Here is a 19,608-nt window from a genome sequence, read left to right on the forward strand (position 1 = left end):
GTTAGGTGCAAAAAACGTAATCAGCGGTATCTCCTTGACTGCAGCCTTCAAACAAAATGGCGGGTGAATCTGGTGGCGAAGGAAGGCAAGTTTTGTTTGCTACAGAAGCTGAACTGTACATTGAACACCTTAAAACTAACCCTCTAAAAGAAATAGGAAGTGCAAAGTAAGTATTAACGTAGAAAGGAGCGTGATCGAGCGGTCGGACTTAAACTCTGACGCCATGGTATGAAACCAGACTGTGGACCACAAGCTGGTCACACAGTACGTTTGGACCTGTTGAACATCGATTAAATAGCCATGTATATATGCGTTTAAATAACTAAAATTAATAGTCTGCCTCCTGCCAATCAGAAAAAATGTTATTTTATCGGTAGTGAATTTTAATTCCGCAGATGGATGAACCAACATGAATTCATAGAGAAGCTAAATATGCAGGTAATTTTGAAACAAATCTTAGCCTAACCAGTCAACATGGTACCATTAACCCATGCCATTCACACCTGAACTGCCCATAACCGCCTTTGTGGATCCTCGTCCCTTGTATCACTTGTGACGACATCATCAGTTCTACTGTCAAATCGAGAAAACTGTGAAAAATTGAAATAATTTAGTAATTAGGCATATTTCTTGTGTTGTTACCAATCGCATCAAAGCTGAGGACATGCAAGCAAGCCACAAATCCCAAAGTAATTATACCCGTTGTTTCCTGTAGTTTAGTTTTCTCATTCCTGATTGGCTTTTTTCCTTGCAACACAACAACATTCCCGAAATATTTCTGGTGTTCCTAGTTTTCGACTGGGTCACAGAAACAACTATAATGCACAGGGGCAAAAGATCTTTTGAACCGTATCCAAATGCATACAGGTATGATTCAGTCAATCAGGCTAGTAAGAACAAAGCAAAAAGTCATCCAAAATTTTTGTGTATTGCTTTCTGGAAGATATTATATCTCTGCAAGGTTTTCAACAATTCAAGTGTAAATAAAGATGTTGAACTGCTTAAGTTACTTTGGCTACTCTGTATTATATATCTGGACTGTTAAGTAATCACTGTATAGCAGCAATGTAATCATGTATCTATGTGCTTTATATGTAAGTCATGTAAATCAGTGATGCAAATAAATAAATTAATTTAAAAAATAAATTAAAAAAAGTTTATGTATGTATGTCTTTATTAGGCTATTGTTAGTGCTTCATCACAGACAGATGAATTTGTCAAGGAACTGCTAATAACTTTAGAGAAGGTGTGTGACCCTGCAAGTAATATTTTTTGTATAAAGGATTATTTGTGTAAAGCATTACTTATCATTATATGTATATGAAATATGAGAAAGATTATTTTCTTCGGAAAAGGTCAACAAAGCTTGTTAAGTGGTGAGTAGAATAAGATGGTAAATGGCTTGCTGTAAATGCTAGGCCATCTTGGTTTCAGGGTTTCTAGTTGGTCCCCCTGTCCCCTAGGTTGATTTGATTTTCTTGAAACCAGGATGGCCACCTGTTACAGTGCTTGATCCCGACAATCTTACTAAAAAACAGGGGAATTTAAATATGCAGCCAACACGGCAACGGTGGTTTGCTTTGTTTTCTTGTCATATATTAAAACAAAGATAATATATGTATGTAATATTTACTTTGTAGTTTTCCCTAATTGCATCCGAGAGGTGTTATTCCAGATTTCACGGGACAGAAATGATCGGATGATTTTGAAGGGTTGAAATTTCCAATTCCAGGATTTTTTTGGGTAGGGAAATTTGGCAAGTACTTTTTGGGTGGCTTGATTTAAGTAGTGTTTTTTTGGGATATTCAAAACAATCTGAAGATTTATGGTAGTACTGCGTATCCTGGCTTAATGCTTTCTGGAAAATTTTAAGGCTTGGAAATTCATCATGGGATTTTCAGGGGTTAAGTTTTGGTCCAGGGATTTTCTGGGGTTTTGTCGAAATCCCTAGGGATATATTTGGGTTTTGATTTTTGAAATCCGGAGTACCCCCCTAGGAATTACATACTAGTATTGGTGACTATCTTCTACCACAATTTTGGGTAAATGTTTTTAAATAACAAATGGGTAAAGGTCTTGCCCAAGGCAGACCACCATATGTTGAAAATATGTCAATGAAATGTTAACTGAAACATGCATCATGTCTTTTTTTTCAAGCTGTATAGGACTGTATAAGCTGAGAAATTATCTTGCATTTCCAAATTATGGCTTATTTCTAACTTCTGGGCAATACCTGTAGTTAAAATCATAATATTAGAAATATGCTGCACATAACATTTATTTCCAAATATTTATTACTGGGTCCTTTTTTATATTTTGACTGCATTCTTCAGATTCCCACCCTGATCCATGAATTGTTAGCTGTTGAGCTTTGGAAAGAAAAGGTGTTTCCAAAACTTTTAGAGTCAGGCTACAACCCTCATACAACTTTACCTGTATATTTTGTGGTAGGTGTGACTTAATTTATTGTTATTTTAATTTTATTTGCTGTAACCTTGTACTCCAACTTATAACTTAGAGAATTTGAATGATTGTTAGTGGAGCTCTTTGGGTGGGAACCATGCGTAGTGGAGCACTATAGGTAAGAAAATTTGGTTATCTTTGCATCCAAGACATTTTGTAGATCCTTTTTTATATTGAGAAAAAAAAGTTAAGAAAAATGAATTGTTATGTAGTGCATGGTATCTCCATTAATGAAATTGAGTTTGCCTACAGTATGGACCAACCCTACAGTGTACTTATGGTTGTGGTAGGAATACCATCGGTTATCTGGTTATTAGTATAGGTAATAGCATGATTAGTAGTGATATTTGGCATAAATACCACAAGTGATATTTCAAAATTGTTATATGTAATTTCACGAGCCGTTAGGCGAGTGAAATTTGAGACAATTTTGAAATATCGTGAGTGGTATTTATGCCAAATATCACGTACAAATCATGCTGTTATTTGTTTATACTACTACCCGCAAAAGGTTTGTAATTTTCACATGTAGGTATTTCAAATTAAGCTGAAATACCACTGCTCTAAGCCAATCAAATTGCAGAAATTTCTTATGTAGTGGTATAAATGTGTTAATTAAAAGTAAGAATTTCTTGGTAAAAGCTAGCGCATTTTCATCTATATTTAGTACTTTCACTTGATGCACTGCTAAAATAATATTGTTTTTTTAAACAGCTGTTTCATGAGGCAACAGTAGTCAGTCTCCTGGAAACTATTCTATATCATAAGGTAAACATAAGTATGTTATTGTGTTTCATGTCCTTACTTCCAAGACAGTGCCAAAAATGAAAAACTATAAATCTTTCGGTAGTCTTAGATTTTACATGAAATGTTTTTTGTTGTTTTTGGAACCAATTGCAAAAAAATACTTAGTCATTGGTTATTTTTTTTATTAGTACCACAAGGTATTATAGGTAAGTTTTGGAACCACATGGTCAATTTATTTAACTCTTGGAGAATTCACAATCTTTTTATTACAAAAATCTCCTTCAAAAAAAGTCCCAAATAATTCAGCCACGGTGTATGGAAATTTATATCATCAAACTATTAAATACTAGTGATAAAGTGAAAGTTATGGTAATCAGATTGTGGTGTAAGTTTTATAATAACATAACTCAATTTTTTTCAAGTTTTACATAATTTCCGTAACAAAACTCTTGATTGTATTTTGATTGTCAGGAAGCATGCGAGGCTGCTGGTGATAGTATTCTTGATCTTGCTGATTATTGCCTCAGAAGAATAACACTGCTTATCGCACAGTAAGATATTGTTATTCATTTTTTCATTCTTCTTCATAGTAGTGTAGTGTTCTTGATGCTTGTATTTTGATTTCAAAAAAAGAAAAAAGACTTCGGGAGCTTGGGGGGCACCTTCCACTCCCTGATGAGTCTGTTTGACAAACATTGTTGGCCTGTAAATCAAAGACAGAAGAGACTTCTACATGTGTTAGTAGACCTAAAAGTTTTATGCATAAAAGATTAACATTATTTGGACAAACAACATGGGCACATTTAATTAAAATCTTATTCATGAGGCCAGTACCATCTTTTTCGTCTTCTTGCTAGAGCAGGGGTGACATGAGGGGTAGGGGAGGGGGGATAAAGACACCTCCACAGTTTTGTAGAGTGTCTATGGCTCCTTTCCGAGTACAATTTAATACGTGAAGTTTTGACTTCTTCCCTAAATATCATAAAGAAAGTGAATCATGTTTGAGTGCCTATAATGCTGGCCTTCTTTAGGCCACAACGATATCAGTTCTAAGCTGTACAAGATCATCAGGGCTGTTAATGATTGGTGCATTATGATTGTCATCGTTCATGCTAGAAGCTATTCCCACAGTGTTACTTTGTCCAAGTCCATTTTTCCCTTAAAGGTTAGTTGATTTTCAGGCAAGAAGAAGCTACGGAAGAGACAGTAGAAACTAAGGATTCCTCAAGTGTGGAGGTAAACTATGGGGTAATTAAACTTCAGAGATCAAAACCACTCCCTCCCCCTCCCTCCTTTCAAAGTTGAGGTGTTTGTTGTTTCCATTGCAACAGGTACATGTAGCTCAAACAGTGGCACAACATTGCATGGAGGGGGGTGGGGAGGGCTTCATTTTCCCCTTTGAAGTTGGTAAAATGTCAGGGCAAGGTGTCTCAACCAATCTTGTTGCTGAGTGTAGCTGTGCTAGTGCCTCTGACATAAGCTAGTTCAGCCAGTTTTTAATAAAATGATGTTATTCGTGAGGATTAATTTTTTTCATGATTTATTTTAGGAACTGAAGACGCAAGAGAACACAATTTTCTTTACTGTATGTGTAAAGACTGTTTCCATTCTCAGATACATCATAGATTCTTTAACAAAGTAAGAACTGCTGAACTTTTTCTGCCATTATATTACATCTTTTATTGACCAAGCTTGCTTGTTCATCCAAGATGGATGAACTTTGCCAGCATCCAAACATCTTCATCTCATGTTGACCAGTCAATAATTAATGTATCTGATCTAGTTAATGTACTTATTTCTCCTATTCTAGTTTACCACTGAGTGTAATGACACGACTTCTAAACACACACAGTAAGTATTAGCTGTGTGTAAAATGTATGTTAAATGTATGTGTTTTACTTGTGTGGCTAATGGAACAAGAGTTTCCTCTGTTAAGTTCAGACCGAAATGTCCCTTTCCATGACAAGATTGTTTTTCCCAGTGGCGCTCTTCTGTATTCTGATTACAAGAACAATAACCAAATGCGCAGTGCCTTGAGTCGGGTCTGTGCTACCAGAATGTACTGTTCCATTGGGCACATGGAATTTCTGAAATTTCAAACCGGTATTTTTGTTGAATGGAAAGCGTTCATTGTTTATAATGTGAAACAAGTATCCCTGCCCTTCTGAGAAATTGGATCTTAAGAGCTTGGTATCAGTCCCCTTATTTATGTGCATTAAATTTTAATGTTCTAAATACTACCTCCAACAGATACTTTTAACCCTTCAGTAGCTGATGTACATAGGCCATTTTTATCACAATAATTTGGTCTTATTGGCTGGGTTGATAACTAAAAGTTCATTGGCATGTGTAAAGAGTTTTGAAAGCTGAAGTTCAATGACGCTAGCCCTAATATTTGTTCATCCTTTTGGATTCACAGCGACGAAGGCCTAGTGCTTCAAATGTTGGCTTTTGAATCTCTTAATTGTGGCCAATTTACTTAATCAACTTTGTTGATATTACTTTACTCCCCAGCTATAAAACACCAGAATTTCCGACTCATTTTAACCCACTCACTCCTATTAGCACTGGTTTTGTTACCTCTTCGTCCTGTGTCCCTGACGCATAAAATTAATCCCTTAAGATGCAAAATGAGTCATAGCATGCATACCATAGGACACAAAGAACAATTGATTGATTTGAAGATTTTTTGGTAGAATATCCTGTTCATGTGATCACTGTGGCTGTTGATTAAAGATGCATATTTATTTTAGTCTTTTTTGTGGTTCAAATATATAGAAGGACTGTATTTTAATTTCAGTTAACTGTAATAAAGAGTTTTGGCGTCTATTCCAGATTAACTGTCTGGTTACATAAATGCCCAAGCATTTTCAATTGAACTGGGACCCATTGGTTATGGACAGGGACTCATGATTTTTTGCAAGATGAGTCCCAGGACTCACCATAACCATTTGTAACAAAATCACTGGGCAGATAATCTTGCCATAACGTGGTGTAATGGTCAATGACTGATTGCAAAACTTGTTAAAAGCCAAATATCACTGTTGACTTGTCCATCATTGAGAAATTAAAAGTCTTTACCGTTTTACTCCACACTTTTTTTTTTTCAGACACTCCTGTAGTACTTGTACAGTTAGTTGAGAATCCTCCATGGATTAAAAGACACAAAGGTAAGTTACTGAAAGTAGGTTGTTTAAATCTCATTCCCATTTCTGGAAAAAAAAAAACCAAACTGTTCAACCACTTCGTGGAAACATCAAAAAGTTCAGAGTATAAAGCGACCTTTAACGCTACCAACGTGTTTATCTCGGCTCTCTGAGTTTTACAATGAAACGACCAGTCAGATGAATGGCTATGAAATTTCCCCTCAAACAACGCACTACGCGCGACCAGTACTGTAGCATTAGAATACAAGGGGCGGGGGGGGAGTACTTCCTAAAATGGCCTATACGGGGACGTTCCACCCAAAAGAGGTACCTTTTTCAGGCTTCAGGAATATGAAAGGGTAAAAGGCTTAAAGGCTTGTTTGTAGTGGAAAGTGCACTTAGCTCAGTATCCAGCTAGTTTGCAGGCACTCCACTCAAATTCTTAGAAACAAATAATTCAAATACAACATAACAGGGTTAAAACACCAAACTGGCAGGAGGCAACCAGTTGGCTATTTACAAGCCAGGCCGAGGATTTGAACTCGGTACGACCCAGAGCAAATCCAGCTAGTGGCCAGAGCGGAACTCGAACCCAGGGCCGCCGAATCGCGGGTCCGACGCGCTGACCACTCGGCCACGCTGTCTCCCTGAGCCTCATTCCCTGTAGGAATTTCACGAGTTGAACTATATCAAAGGGTGGAGAAATTTGTCATTTCGTTCCGTAAAAAGAGCTGAAAGAGCTAATAGACGCTTTTTGTGGCTGTGAAAAAGATAAGAAAACTTCCTGGTTTAAGGTGGATTTCCTCTGTCGCGTAATTTTGTTTTACGCGCGTAAATAAAATGGAGACATTGTATGGAAGGTCACGGGTATACGTTTAAAGTTGAACCTCGCTCAACTATTACGTTTACGCGTGTACATTTAAAGCAGTTTAAAGGGACGTAAAAACCAGGTATTTGAGAGAGGTACCATTTCTCAAGGTATACGAAAGGGGTACGTTTCAAAAATCTTGTTTGAAAGGGTAAGGGGCTGTACCTCGGGGCGCGCGGAGTCTCCCTGAACAAAACTTTGTTGAGTCCCCCTACTCAGGCGATCACCGTGGCTTGCGTATGACCGCCGTTACCTTGGTATGTAAGTACCACTGGTGAAAGAAAGAAACTGCTTTCTCCCTAGTCTGAGTGACCCAGCGTGCAAAGAAAGTCATGTCCGATAGCCCGGGGCTAGTGGATTTTGCTATTGGGCCAGTGATTTTTGTTCTTAACTTTCCCGACGGGCGTGTGCTGTTTTTTGGGAAATTCAAATTACAGAAGGATTGTAATCAATACTGCTAATAAAAAAGGGTTTAACTTTTGGGGCTTGTTGAAATGACTTGTGGGCTAGTACATGCTATCTACAGCTTGCCCGAATGGCAGGCTGTAAAACTCACTTTCTTTGCGTCCTGGACTGACCTCAACTCATACTTGTTGTTTCCAGGTAAGCTGATGAAATTTATTGACAACACGTGGAGAATGATAGCTGAGAATGAGAGACTACAACTTAGTAAAACAGAAGGGCAGGTACGTAGCTAGGGTCAACTGCTATAGACCATATAAGCTTTTTAAGAGTTCCTAGGGATGCCCACGCGCGTGGAAGTTGCCACAAAATGTTGTTTTCAGATTATATTGCTATTTTTAACTGACTTGAATGTGTCTGGAGTACTATAATCACAATCTCATTGGGCGACAATTACCCATATAGGTATTTTTAGGGAACTACAACCCCCAAAACACCCTTGAAACCAGGAAAACACTCAATTATGTCGGTCTATGTTATGATTGAAATCTTTCAGGTTTGGCTTGCTGTCTATCAACTGCTCATGAACGAGGACTGCCAAAGGAAATATGAATTTAATTCTTACAGCAAGGAACAAATATTAAAGGTAACTTAAGCCGCTTTTAAAAGCAGTTCACGCCGTGGTTGTTCAAGCGTTGGATAGCGCTATCCACTGGATGAATCACGCACTATCCAGCGGATAAGCATTAGGGAAACCAACTGGATAGAGGTTTTCTTCCATTGGATAGCGTCATCCACCTTTTGAAGGAGTAGCATGATGCCATCATTGCTTTAAACTCAGTACGTTAGTAATGGCATGACCTTCGCAAAAAATTAAGAAGATTGAAAAATGCCCATCACGATTGGAGAAAATTGTTCGGAATTGCTATCCCCATCTAAACTTGATGATGATTCGTGCAAGGTGTCATATTTAGAGAGGAGAAGTCGTTACGTCACGTTTCCATGGATGACAACAAACCGAAAATTCAATTTAAAAGCGAATTCGCTTTGTTTCAACTTAATTGATCTTACTCAGTTTCATTTAATTTGTCAAATGTTGGCGAAATCTTCTGGGGTTGAATCCGAAAGGACCGTATGTAAAAAGAAAAGTAAAATTTTTTCGTTAGGTTTACCTACTGCATAAAGCAAAAACGTGAAATTTGGAAGTTTCATGCCGCAGTCGTGCAACGGCGGCCAAGAAATGTACAAAAAAAGCATGCTGCACGTGCAAAGTTATTGTTTTGCTAACATAAACTTATTGCTTTTTAACTATTCTCGTTTCCGTTGCCGTCGTCGTTGCTTTAGGGAGCTTAAGCAACAACGACGGCAACGGTGACAGCTACGAAAACGTCACTTAAAAAGGGAATTCGCGCTACTTCAAACTTTATCGCGCTTATTCCAGTTCGTCAAATGTTGGCTAATTTTTCTGGAGTTGAATTCTAAAAGACTGTATCAAAGTTCAGGAAAAGAAAAAGAAAGCCTTTGTCTTGAGTTCACGTCCTCGACAAAACATGAGTTTAGGCACGTTCACGTTGTGGTCGTGCAACGACGGTAAAAAAATGCACAAAAAAAACGTGTTACACGTGCAAAGTTGTTGTTTTGCCAATCTAAACCTATTGATTTTTTGCCGTTCTCTTTGCCGTTGCCGTTGCCGTCGTCGTTGCCTAAGCTCTCTTTTAACTCCCTATTGCGGAGATCCTGAAATTTTGCTACCATGGTAACGTGACGTCACACTTCTCCTCTCTATTCTGATGGGATACTACTAGATAACTACTACTACTAAAGCAAAAAACGAACAAGAATATAAGAATTTGATTGGTCTAGCGAGCAGATTGAAATGCGTCGGTACGGACGCTTTCTGTAACGCATCCCAGCTCAAAGGAGATTGCTAAAAAGTAATTTTCCACAACGTGGTGTAACACAAAATAGAAAGCCGGTCGGAAAGTCTGACCGCAGATATGGTTTTTCATCTTTTAACTATAGTGGAAAAACAAATTACAAACACGTGGAATTATGGTAATGAGCCATTTCGGAAAAAAAAAATGAAAAAATTTTCACTTTCAAAATGAGGCTGAGTGTAAAACCTTTCTTGTGAAAATAAGTCTTATTTGCATGAGAATATCAGTGGCTTCGCACTTGGCCTTGTTTTCAAACAGAGGCTTGAAGCGACTCGGAAACTGCCTATAACAGTCTTTCCTCAAGATTTGCTCACTCTGACAAATCGTTGGGATTTTTATTATTTTTATGGTAAAACTGGAGCTAACAACCCAGCCCCGTTTTTTCAGATTTAAAAGCACTCATTTGATTTTAATTTTTTCATGTTTTTCTTCAGCTACGAGGATTTATGAATGAAGTACTGTTGGACCAGATTCCAAGTTTAATAGATCTTCAACGATACCTTGAACAATTATCCATAATGGAACCGCCAGCTATTAAAAAAGACATTATTCTAGAACAGGTGAATGCATTGTAGTAATAATGAAAAAAAAATTCTTTTGGACAACAGTTCTTGCTCAAATCCGGTCAACACTTTTTTTTTAATATCGTCGAACTTCTAAGTGTCTGCCTCCTAAGATCTGCTTGTGGTATTGCTACCATAGCAACTATCTCCTTCCCAGTTTCTCTCTTCTCTTCTTCCCTTTCTTGCTTCAGGAGAATAGAGCGTTTTCACATGACGTCACGGCGGCCATATTGGTGTTCCAAAACAATGAAACGGCGGCCATGTTGGTGTACCAAGAAAATCCTTTGGGAGTTGAACTCTTTTCTCATGTAAATGCTTTCTTTTGTTCCAATAAATTGCATAGATGCTGGCCACGTGAGTGAAAACACTCTATAGAATGGAACGAGATAGACCTGGCATCAAGGGTGCCATAGTAACAGTCCATTATTACTGTCAGAGACAATGAAATAAACGGCCAGATTTTTTTATTATTATTTTCCTTTATTTTTATCAAACAACAAAAGATATATTGCAAGATAGGGTACTTAGGGGGGTAACATCGGTGGTAAGAAGTTTTTTCAAAACTTAAGGGTGCCCTGGATAATGAACATAGCGTCGTGAAATAACATTAACGCATAAATAACTTAGTTTTAAATGTAGGGATGAAGGTCATTCAGTTGTTAATTTTTCTTTCGGAAAATGACCACTAGGTCCCCGAGATAAGAGAAAAACTGGTAAAAGAAAACCAAGGAAAATGGGAAAAAATCGCAAAATATCAGAAGAGGGCTTTCTTCTCACCGACAGCAGAGGATATTAAAAGACAAGCAAAAACGTGAGTACCACAAGTGGTTTTTGCATCATTATGTATGGCAGTTTATTTCCTGTGTCGCAGCGGGAAAAACGCGAAGGAAGGAGAATCGGGTGCGCAAACGCGACAGGGGCGCAAAGAAGGAGGAGGGGCTACGTTCTCTTTGTGCCTCTTACGCCCTTGGTAGATCCCGTCTAGCAGCTGCTATGCAGAATATGCAGTTTCGAAATCATTATCATCGGTATAGTACCATTTTGGCTAGGCTGTTTTAGGCTTTAAGATAGTAAAAAACAGAAGCGATAGTACGGAGAGAGCATTGGGAAAAAATACACGAAAACCGCGTGGAGGCTGCAGAGAGACGGGGAAGTGGAGCCTGTAAGCATTGTATTCGATACCTCATTCGGAAATACCGGCTCCTAGTATGCACTACGATTGGTCAATTTTAACAGTTTACGTCAAACCTTATGTCAAGCTCTCGCTCTCGCGGGCGCAGAGTCAAACAAACATGGCGAGCGGCAGGTGAAACCCTCTTACACCGCCTCTCCCCTTGCTTCCCGCAGTTTTTCACTCGCTGACTTTTTTGCTGCTCGCCCGGTTGCTCGTCTGCACTGACCGAGAGCCAGGCACAGGTTACATTTTTGTTGAGGGCGAGCGAGCGTGGCCCTGCCACGCCTATCAAACTCTTCCTTTCTTCTTGCTACGACCCTCTCTGATGGGACAAATGCTCTACTTCTCAATTTCTTTCCTACTATTTACATGCACTGTTTGTTCATTTGTTTGGTTGTGTTCTTAGGTGGGCGGGCACGTACAACTTGGATATGTTTGAAGAGCTGGTCAGTGATCCTCCCAAATGCGCTATGTGTGGCCAACCAGCCACGAAACGATGCTCTAGATGTCAAACTGAATGGTATTGTAAAAGGTAACAAATTTTCTCTATTAACAACCACTCTGTCCGAGACACGTATAAATTGTCCTTTGAACGAGTAGTTCCAATTTATTTTGGGGAGTGCACTAACAACTAGAATAGCTCACTTTGGAAAAGAAAGTCTTGCATCTAGAAAAGGTGCACAAGTATTTCAAGGATTGCTCGGGAGATAGGGATGACAGGGATTTTGAATTTGCGTTGCTTAGTTTTCTCTTTACCAATGTTTCACTCCCAAGACTTTAAGTGAAGGAATGTCAGCTCTGACATAGAAATCTTTGAGAGACTTTTCGTTCCAATGAGCAACAAAGACACTGGATTTGTTTTATTGTGATCTCTTTCAGAGAATGCCAGGTGAAACACTGGAGCAAGCACAAACCGGTTTGTAATCTTGTAGTTGAATCAAAGTCATAGCGCTGTTGTCTTATCAGTGTTGGCATATTTATTTTAATTGTTTGTATATTGTACATGTAAGACTTGTAACTTGTTGTAAATTTGTAAATACTCGGTGCTAGACGATTAAAATGTTCTTGTTTGAAATTTTTTTGTAAGAAGTCTCTGTCTCTATGACACATCTTTAACTTGTGCGATTTAGAATTTTCAAAGTTACCATTTTCCGTGGCTGAGTCTTTATTCTGTAGACCTCCAAAAAGGCACATTTAATATTTAAGGAAATTGAGAAGTAATTTCCTCAAGTGGACCTCATTTGTAAAGTTTTTCGAATGATGCCAGGGGTAACTGAAGATGCTAGAAAGGGAGAAACAAAGGGATACAGTCCACGATCTCCTTGCATGAACCAGTCTCGAAAGCGATCAGTTACGGTTACGAACTGCATTGTACAGCGCATACCTCGCTATAACGGACGCCCCAATAATACGGACAGCAGCTAAATCCCAGGCAAAAATAAATAGCCTACGTTTGACCGCTTTTAATTCCCGCTGTTACGGACTCTCACGATTGAGAACACTAACTCAAGGTCCCTACAGTGTCCGTTATGAAGGAAGTTGACTGTAGTAGTCTCTCATTTACCTCAGAGATAGTTAAGGTGGCTCTTACCATTTTTCACCTCTTTGGAGGGGGGAGGGGGGGCATTGAACTTTGAAAGGACAGCAAAAAGTAGAAAGCTTTAGCCGTAGCAACACTTTCGTACAGTTGGATTAAACAATGAGTGCTTGACTTGAAAAAACTGTTCTTTTGTCAGTAGTAGTTACCATGGCAAGATATCCTAAGCTTTTTGCTAAAAGTCCTCGTAAGCGACTGCCTTCAATAAGTTTATGACATGGTCACAAGGCCCCGTTCTCGTAAACGACCAGCTCTTGTTGCTCACACTTTCCTGGATTTCCGTAGGCGCCTAGTGTAAGTGCCCCACCCCTCCCTCAGTCAAAGCTTTCTTGAGTGTGACTTCCCCTAGAACCCCACAAAAGACCTGTTAATTGAGGTAAGTTCCAAATTAGCCTGCGAGCAAGCTCTCTGGCGGCGTGGCGGGAATAGGAAGGAGAGCTTGCAACTAAAGTCGATGCGAGATGCTGATTGGCGGAAATTACATTAGTAATGACGTCATTACCCTTGGCACGTGTTTTTTCAATCTTTGTTTCCATTTGCAGTCGTTTCCGCTTCAGCTGATTGGCGGGAATCTGACAGCTCATTTAAAAATTTGTGACAGACAGACACTCGTAAAACACCCTGCCCCCCACCCCGTCCAGACGCTCTTCTACTCTGGACAGGTTTTCTCTATATAAACGAGACCTAAGGCGTGGAGAGGCTGCAGCTGGGCAAGAAGGATATCCATGTTCAAAGACCTATCCATTATAATTAGACTGAAATAGGGTAGAAAGAAGAACTCAGAAAAAAATATGAGTTCCAGATAGGAATTGACCTCCTCCAAATTATTTGTGGGCTAACATAACAACCGTATTGCACAGTCACGTTTACACCTCAAAAGAGGCATCGCATTTACATAATCGTTCTGAAATGGCTTTTAAATCTGGGGTCTTATCGGGACATCTTCTCGAATATCCCCCTCTCTAAATTTTTCAAAGGCGTCATATCTCGTGACCATAGTAACTGACCATCACTAAACTTATCTCAAAATGCGCGCGAGGAATAAACGAACAGCTACTGAAAGCTTCAAATGCTGTTGTTTTATCGTCTTGTGAAAAACTCAAAAAAACCTCAGAAGGGGGTGGCAACCAAAGGCCCCCCTCCCCCTCCTTGTACGTCCGAGGGTTTACATTCTTGCAGCAAGCTCGGACGTCAACATCCAAGGGCGCCAGTGGCAGCCGCTATCCGTCCATTTATGAGCTAACTGTAAACCAACCATAGCTCAGGGGAATGATGTGTGATGCCAGCACCTCCGCGGAAACTTACCCTACTCTTTTTGAACAGTAATGTGGGTTCTTTTACGTCCCCTTCGATTTGACTAATGAAAGAAGACCAAAGAAGGATGAAGGAGAAGAGGCCAACGGCTTAACGTCACCAATGTCGCGATCATCTGAAATGAGACAAGGTCAAAGCCAATATGATCTCACCAGTTATTTAGGACTAGGTGACCAAAGCATAGAGATTAGTCACCCTCGGTGACCCTTGGTTCCAAGCTGCGATCAGGTGTGGTTCTTCTTTGGCTAGGGGTGATTCCCGGCCTAAGTAAGTAAGTACTTTCTCCCCAGACCCCTATCGGGAGCCCACTTCACCGGCTGGACAACTAATACAGTTGAACCTCCCGTAAGCTACCACCCAAAATGCATTATTTACAAAATCATTAGCTATTCTATGTGGCAGTTCATTTAATTTATGGAAGAGCGAAAAATGTCGCTGAAACTTCTGACAAACAAAAACTTTAGTTAAAACTTCTTAAACTGAAACCTGGAAATATGAGTCTTTTTCTCAAGGGTAATGGTTAATATTGTAGTTATAGATCGAAACACAGTAATAGATGTGTAGACAATAATGACAGCCAAAAGATAAAAAATTTCTTTTTGTCCATTTTTAAAATGCAATTCTCTCTCCATTGAGACCAGGTGTCAAGTGGTCGCTTACCGGAGGTTTATAACAATAGAAATTCTAAAACTGTGAGCCAAAATAGCGGTCGCGGTCGCTTACGGGAGGTGGTCGTTTACTAGAGGTTCCAGTATAAGGCTTTGACTGAGAACACTTCTGGTGTTTTGGGGAGGTGGTCGCACGTGAAGATTCGACTGTATACCTGATGACCATACCTTTAACCGTACGCCTCCATTCTGCAAAGTGGTATGCAAAGCTATTTTACTCAACACCTATACTCCCTCTATTCCCCAAACCTCCACTCCTTTCCCCACGCCATTGTGAAGTAAAGTCAATAAAACTAAGGATTGGTACCGGATGGATACACATATAACCTAATTACATGTAGTATCATACGAAATGCACGCATGTCAGCCGTGTAAGGCAAGTTTTTGTTGATATTGTCAAGCAGTGCAGTGGGGATTCAATGAAGCGCCAAGCATGTCCTTAACCTATTGACGACGGTTTGCATCTAGTAATCTTTTACTATATTTCTCGAAAATGAAAAAAGAAAAGCAGACAAAATAACCAATATTATTATATGGAGGAGAGTGTTTTACTGGGAACTAAACCACTCGTAGATTCCATACGCCACTTCATCCGGGACCCGAGTGGCGTATTTTCCGTATGTCACCTTTGTGAGTGTCGTATCGTTCAATGACGTCACGATTTCCGCCTTTTGCCTTTGTTGAATTGGTTTCTCCATATAATAAAAAGAACCTCGCTCACTCGTGAGATATTGTTCTTGCCACTCGAACATAAAATTCATATCTTCACGCCACCGTGTAATATCCTCTATATACGACAGGGAACACTCGCCTCAGTTGTTCAAAATTAAAGCTGGGTAACGATATCCACTGGACAGATATCCCACTGGATGGCACATTTATTTTTTCTAATACAGTTACCCGCTGGATAGTGATTTAATAATATCCGGTGGATAGCGCTATCCGACGTTTGAGCTAACTGGGACCAGAAGAGATTTCTTGACAGATTTAAATCCGTAAAATTCCAGATAACATCACCCCTTCCTCCTGCCAAGCACCTTTTAACCAAAGGATAAGTCTCCTGTATAGCCTAACTATCTACAGCCTATCACCGATTATCATGTGCAGACGGTTCGACTTCAGAAATGTAGCATAAGACCTATTTTACGTCATATACATGGACGGCAATTTAAGAATGAGAAGAAATATTTTCCATTGTCTTCTAACCAACCAAATCTGACCTTGCTTTTATGTTCTACCACTGATATTATCTGAGATTTTATTCCTCTCTTTACTGCTGCCAATTATTTCAACATGAAGGTGTCCAACAAGAAAGCTCTTGCTACTTTGGACACTTAACACAAATGAACTTAATTTCTTTTAGTTAATTATTATTTGTCAGCTACTTTATTTTCCTACCTACGTACACTTATGTAAATATCTTATATAGTGTGAAATAAAGAATTGAATTGAATTGAATTGAACCATTGTCTCTTACAACAGGGGTCTTTTTTGCATGACCATGCGCGACCGCTGAACATGCGATGTGCATGGAGGCTCACCACAGGGTTTGCCTTCATCAAAATGGCGCGTCTCAAAGCTATCATAGCGCTCGTTGGTCTTGGCGAATGTACTCGTGATTTAACAAAATGTGTAGTTTGCAAAAAAAACTCTAACATGGTCTTAACAAAAGCGAAGGAGCCCGGCTTTAACATACACGAGCTACTATCAAATTTCATCTCCCTACTTGACCTGGACAACAGCGCGCGTATATGTAGTGCCTGGAGAATTGCGCTGACCTCATCAAAGTCTAAACAAAGTGCAGAAACGTTTGTTGATGCAAGTAAACACTTTCAATTTTCTTTGTTTTGAAATGGGAAGGGAAGAGAAATATTAAAAAAAAAAAACATAGCAAATTTCAGCGAGTGGGTTCGAAGTGCGCGAAAGCCGATGTTCAGTTCAGCAGTAAATTAATATATGTTCTACAATTTTCCCAACACTTTGAAGCTACAAAATTAAGAGCACACGAGACGTAGATTAGTCACCTGGTGAGATGTTGGTGGTAGTCACTCTGTATGTGTCGAACAATAAAAAAAATGAATATCAATGAGACACAGTCAAAACTGCATTCAATAGGACCGAAATTAAAGTCCAATCTTGTGACCGATTTTGATGAAACAAACGGTTAGGTTTCCCAAGAAGTACAGTAAACATGTAATGCCGACCAAAAGTTAAAAATCGTTAGAACATTTAAGTTCTGGCTAAAAGCAAATTCCTGTAAAAGTGCGTTACAATGTTAGTCCACGCAAAAACAAGAAGTTCTACAATTTTCCTGTAAACAAACTTTGTATCGCTAAAATACTTAAGGAAAAAACTTTCTATTCCAACTGAAAACGGCGTGGTAGTCGCCCGCTGATCGTTATTAATCCACTCCCGAAATATGACTAAATCAGCTATTAACAAATTATTGACAGGAATCCTCTATGGCATCGAGAAACTGATTTACATCCGATTTATAGACAAACACTAAATAAAGAACATTTTGCTCAATAGCTACGCATCAGCAATGCATTCTATGCCAAACTTTGCGGTTCTTAAAGGGGAATCAAGACACGAGTCGAGCGCCAAACAACAAAAGGCAGCCATGTTCGTGTCAGACATCCTTGAGAAACTTGCTCTTTCACCTCGTTCAGCGCATCAGTCTCCACTTTAAATCAACAGATCTTTACTTATTTTGTACAACGAAGGTCTTTCCTAAGTTCCTGCTACCATTTCAATCTCAAGCAAGCTTTCAAAGTGAACAATTTGGTTCCTATGACTATTCAGCACGGTCGCTGTCACTAGTCGCGTGCTCTTTGACAAGTCAGCGGTCGCGCATGCTCATGCAAAAAAGACCCCTGTTGTCTCTTACAGCAAATTTCCTTATGAAAAAAACGAAAACATCCGGCATAAATTACGCGACGTGAGCTCTCGTGAGGTAGGGGTGTAGCCAGCAGAGGGGGTTCATGAAGTTGATGACCCCATTCCCCTTCCCTGTATCCCTTTGGATAAGAATTTGCGTACTGGAGATTATGCCTTGCGAGCGAGAGTCTTTCCTTGCTCTTATGAGTGTGTAATCAGAATATACACCCTGATGTTACCTTTAAAAAAACCGCGACTCCCGTTGTTTGGCTAGGTCAGTTCCGTCGGTTGATCTTTGGAAATTGTTCCTTTACGTAAACGTGACAATTTGTATGCCTTCAGGGTTGTTATAGAATTAATTGATCATGAACCTTCCAAACTGAGTAAAATAACTTCAGCTGAAAGTTGGAACTCCCCTGCCAAAAGACAACCTCAAAATCCCATGGTCGTGCTATCATTGTTGCTTTTTTCACGTATTTTGTTCTTTTGCCGTGCTCTATGTGCATAATGCGCTACTGGGAACCGGGTTCATGCACACGTTCGTCCGTACAACACGGGAACCCAATTCTCACGAGGGAGATATCGTTGTTGAATGACAAAAATATTATAAGGGTTTGAGTTGGAATTTTAGTGTTCGCTATTTAGGGGTCAATAGTATCGATAAAAAATCAGAACCTCTTACCGTTTCTCCATGTTTTCTTAGCAAGCAAGATTAGGGGTAAGGGAAGAGGAAATCTTAAAAGGCGAAACTGTCTCCCCCTTTCGCTTCTCCCAGAAACGCAAGGCAACCCTTTCTGCACGTGCCACCCGCACGAGGTTCCACGCGCGCGTAATCACATCTTTCCGACTTAAATAAGAGTATTTCTGTGCTATTTCTAACTCTCCCGGTTAATCCGGGAGACTCCAGATTTTTGACCGTATCCCCCGGTCTCCAGATTAGAGTCTGATATCTCCCGGATAATCGTCAAAATTGCTATTTCTTGTAGACACGACTTTCCGACCACAAAATTTCAAACATTTTGCGTTGTTTGAGCTACTGTGGGAACGTTTCCCCATAAATTCCGGTATGCCACTGTAGTTTAAGCAATAATGTGGCTAAGTATGAACTGTTTATGTGCTATATGCGGCGATCGGAATCAACGAGCATTTTTAGCACAAATGACGTCATTTGACGTGTGATTTGACGTCATTTATCATTTCTTCCCTATCAATTCTCAATACTTGATGACGTGGGGGGTTAACAGTCCTGTTTGCCCGTCTTTATTTTTTGCATACTTCTTGTTCGAGGGTGCCAAGTTGGCCGTTCGGGATCCGGGTTATCGAGTTTATTTTACCCTACGAGCATAGGCCCTTCGATCTTCCGCAGGGTATAGGTTCATTTGAAATTAAGCCATGATTCTAGGTTTTAGAGAAACAGATGGAGAGAAATTTGTGACCCTCCTCTTGAAGGAGGTAAAGAAAGAAAACACGAAACCATTCTCTCTTGACGAAACTCATTACAGAAGGCCCAAAATGTTCTTCTAAATAAAAAATGTCCCTTGAATAGTATCGGCCTGCGCCCTTAAAATACCATCGTTTGGGTTGCGTGAAAAACCAAATGTATAAGATGGTGAATGGAGTGGTTTGCTTTCTAACATAACAAAGCAAAGAGAATAATGAATAAACGCATGATGAAATGGCGGGAATGCCGGTTGGAATAAATTTTTCCGAACAAAAACAGCTTAGGAAATAAAAAAAAAACCCTTTGATAGACAAGAAGCCGACCAATGACCGTGCATTCCCGTGCAAGTTACATCGCTCGCGCACGCGCAGTAGTGTCGCGTCTCGTTCACTGCATCGTGTTTGTCTT

General features: G+C 39.6%; 1 protein-coding gene across 2 annotated transcripts; it reads left to right on the top strand.

Annotated features, from left to right (window-relative positions):
• The first annotated feature begins 20 nt into the window (after positions 1-20).
• Positions 21-12,382, top strand: LOC140948742 (zinc finger MYND domain-containing protein 10-like). 2 transcript variants are annotated; one of them, XM_073398006.1, is made up of 16 exons: positions 21-166; positions 396-438; positions 1,181-1,246; positions 2,334-2,447; positions 3,178-3,231; positions 3,682-3,761; positions 4,392-4,446; positions 4,760-4,848; positions 5,021-5,061; positions 6,321-6,380; positions 7,828-7,910; positions 8,183-8,272; positions 9,998-10,123; positions 10,816-10,937; positions 11,707-11,832; positions 12,180-12,382. In XM_073398006.1, the coding sequence occupies exons 1-16, from the start codon at positions 57-59 to the stop codon at positions 12,247-12,249; spliced, it is 1,329 nt and encodes a 442-aa protein (XP_073254107.1). In that variant the 5' UTR covers positions 21-56; the 3' UTR covers positions 12,250-12,382. The 2 variants fall into 2 exon arrangements, with proteins under 2 accessions (XP_073254107.1, XP_073254108.1); XM_073398007.1 differs by having other exon boundaries at positions 45-166; positions 378-438.
• The last annotated feature ends 7,226 nt before the right edge of the window (positions 12,383-19,608 follow it).

The sequence above is a fragment of the Porites lutea genome, chromosome 9, assembly GCF_958299795.1.
Source record: "Porites lutea chromosome 9, jaPorLute2.1, whole genome shotgun sequence".
Classification (NCBI taxonomy): Eukaryota; Metazoa; Cnidaria; class Anthozoa; order Scleractinia; family Poritidae; genus Porites; species Porites lutea.

Coding starts and splice junctions, on each gene's coding strand:
- LOC140948742 (XM_073398006.1), top strand. CDS start 57: ATGGCGGGTGAATCTGGTGGCGAAGGAAGGCAAGTTTTGTTTGCTACA. Junction 2,448..3,177: donor CTTTACCTGTATATTTTGTG/GTAGGTGTGACT, acceptor TTTTTTAAACAG/CTGTTTCATGAGGCAACAGT. Junction 5,062..6,320: donor ACGACTTCTAAACACACACA/GTAAGTATTAGC, acceptor TTTTTTTTTCAG/ACACTCCTGTAGTACTTGTA.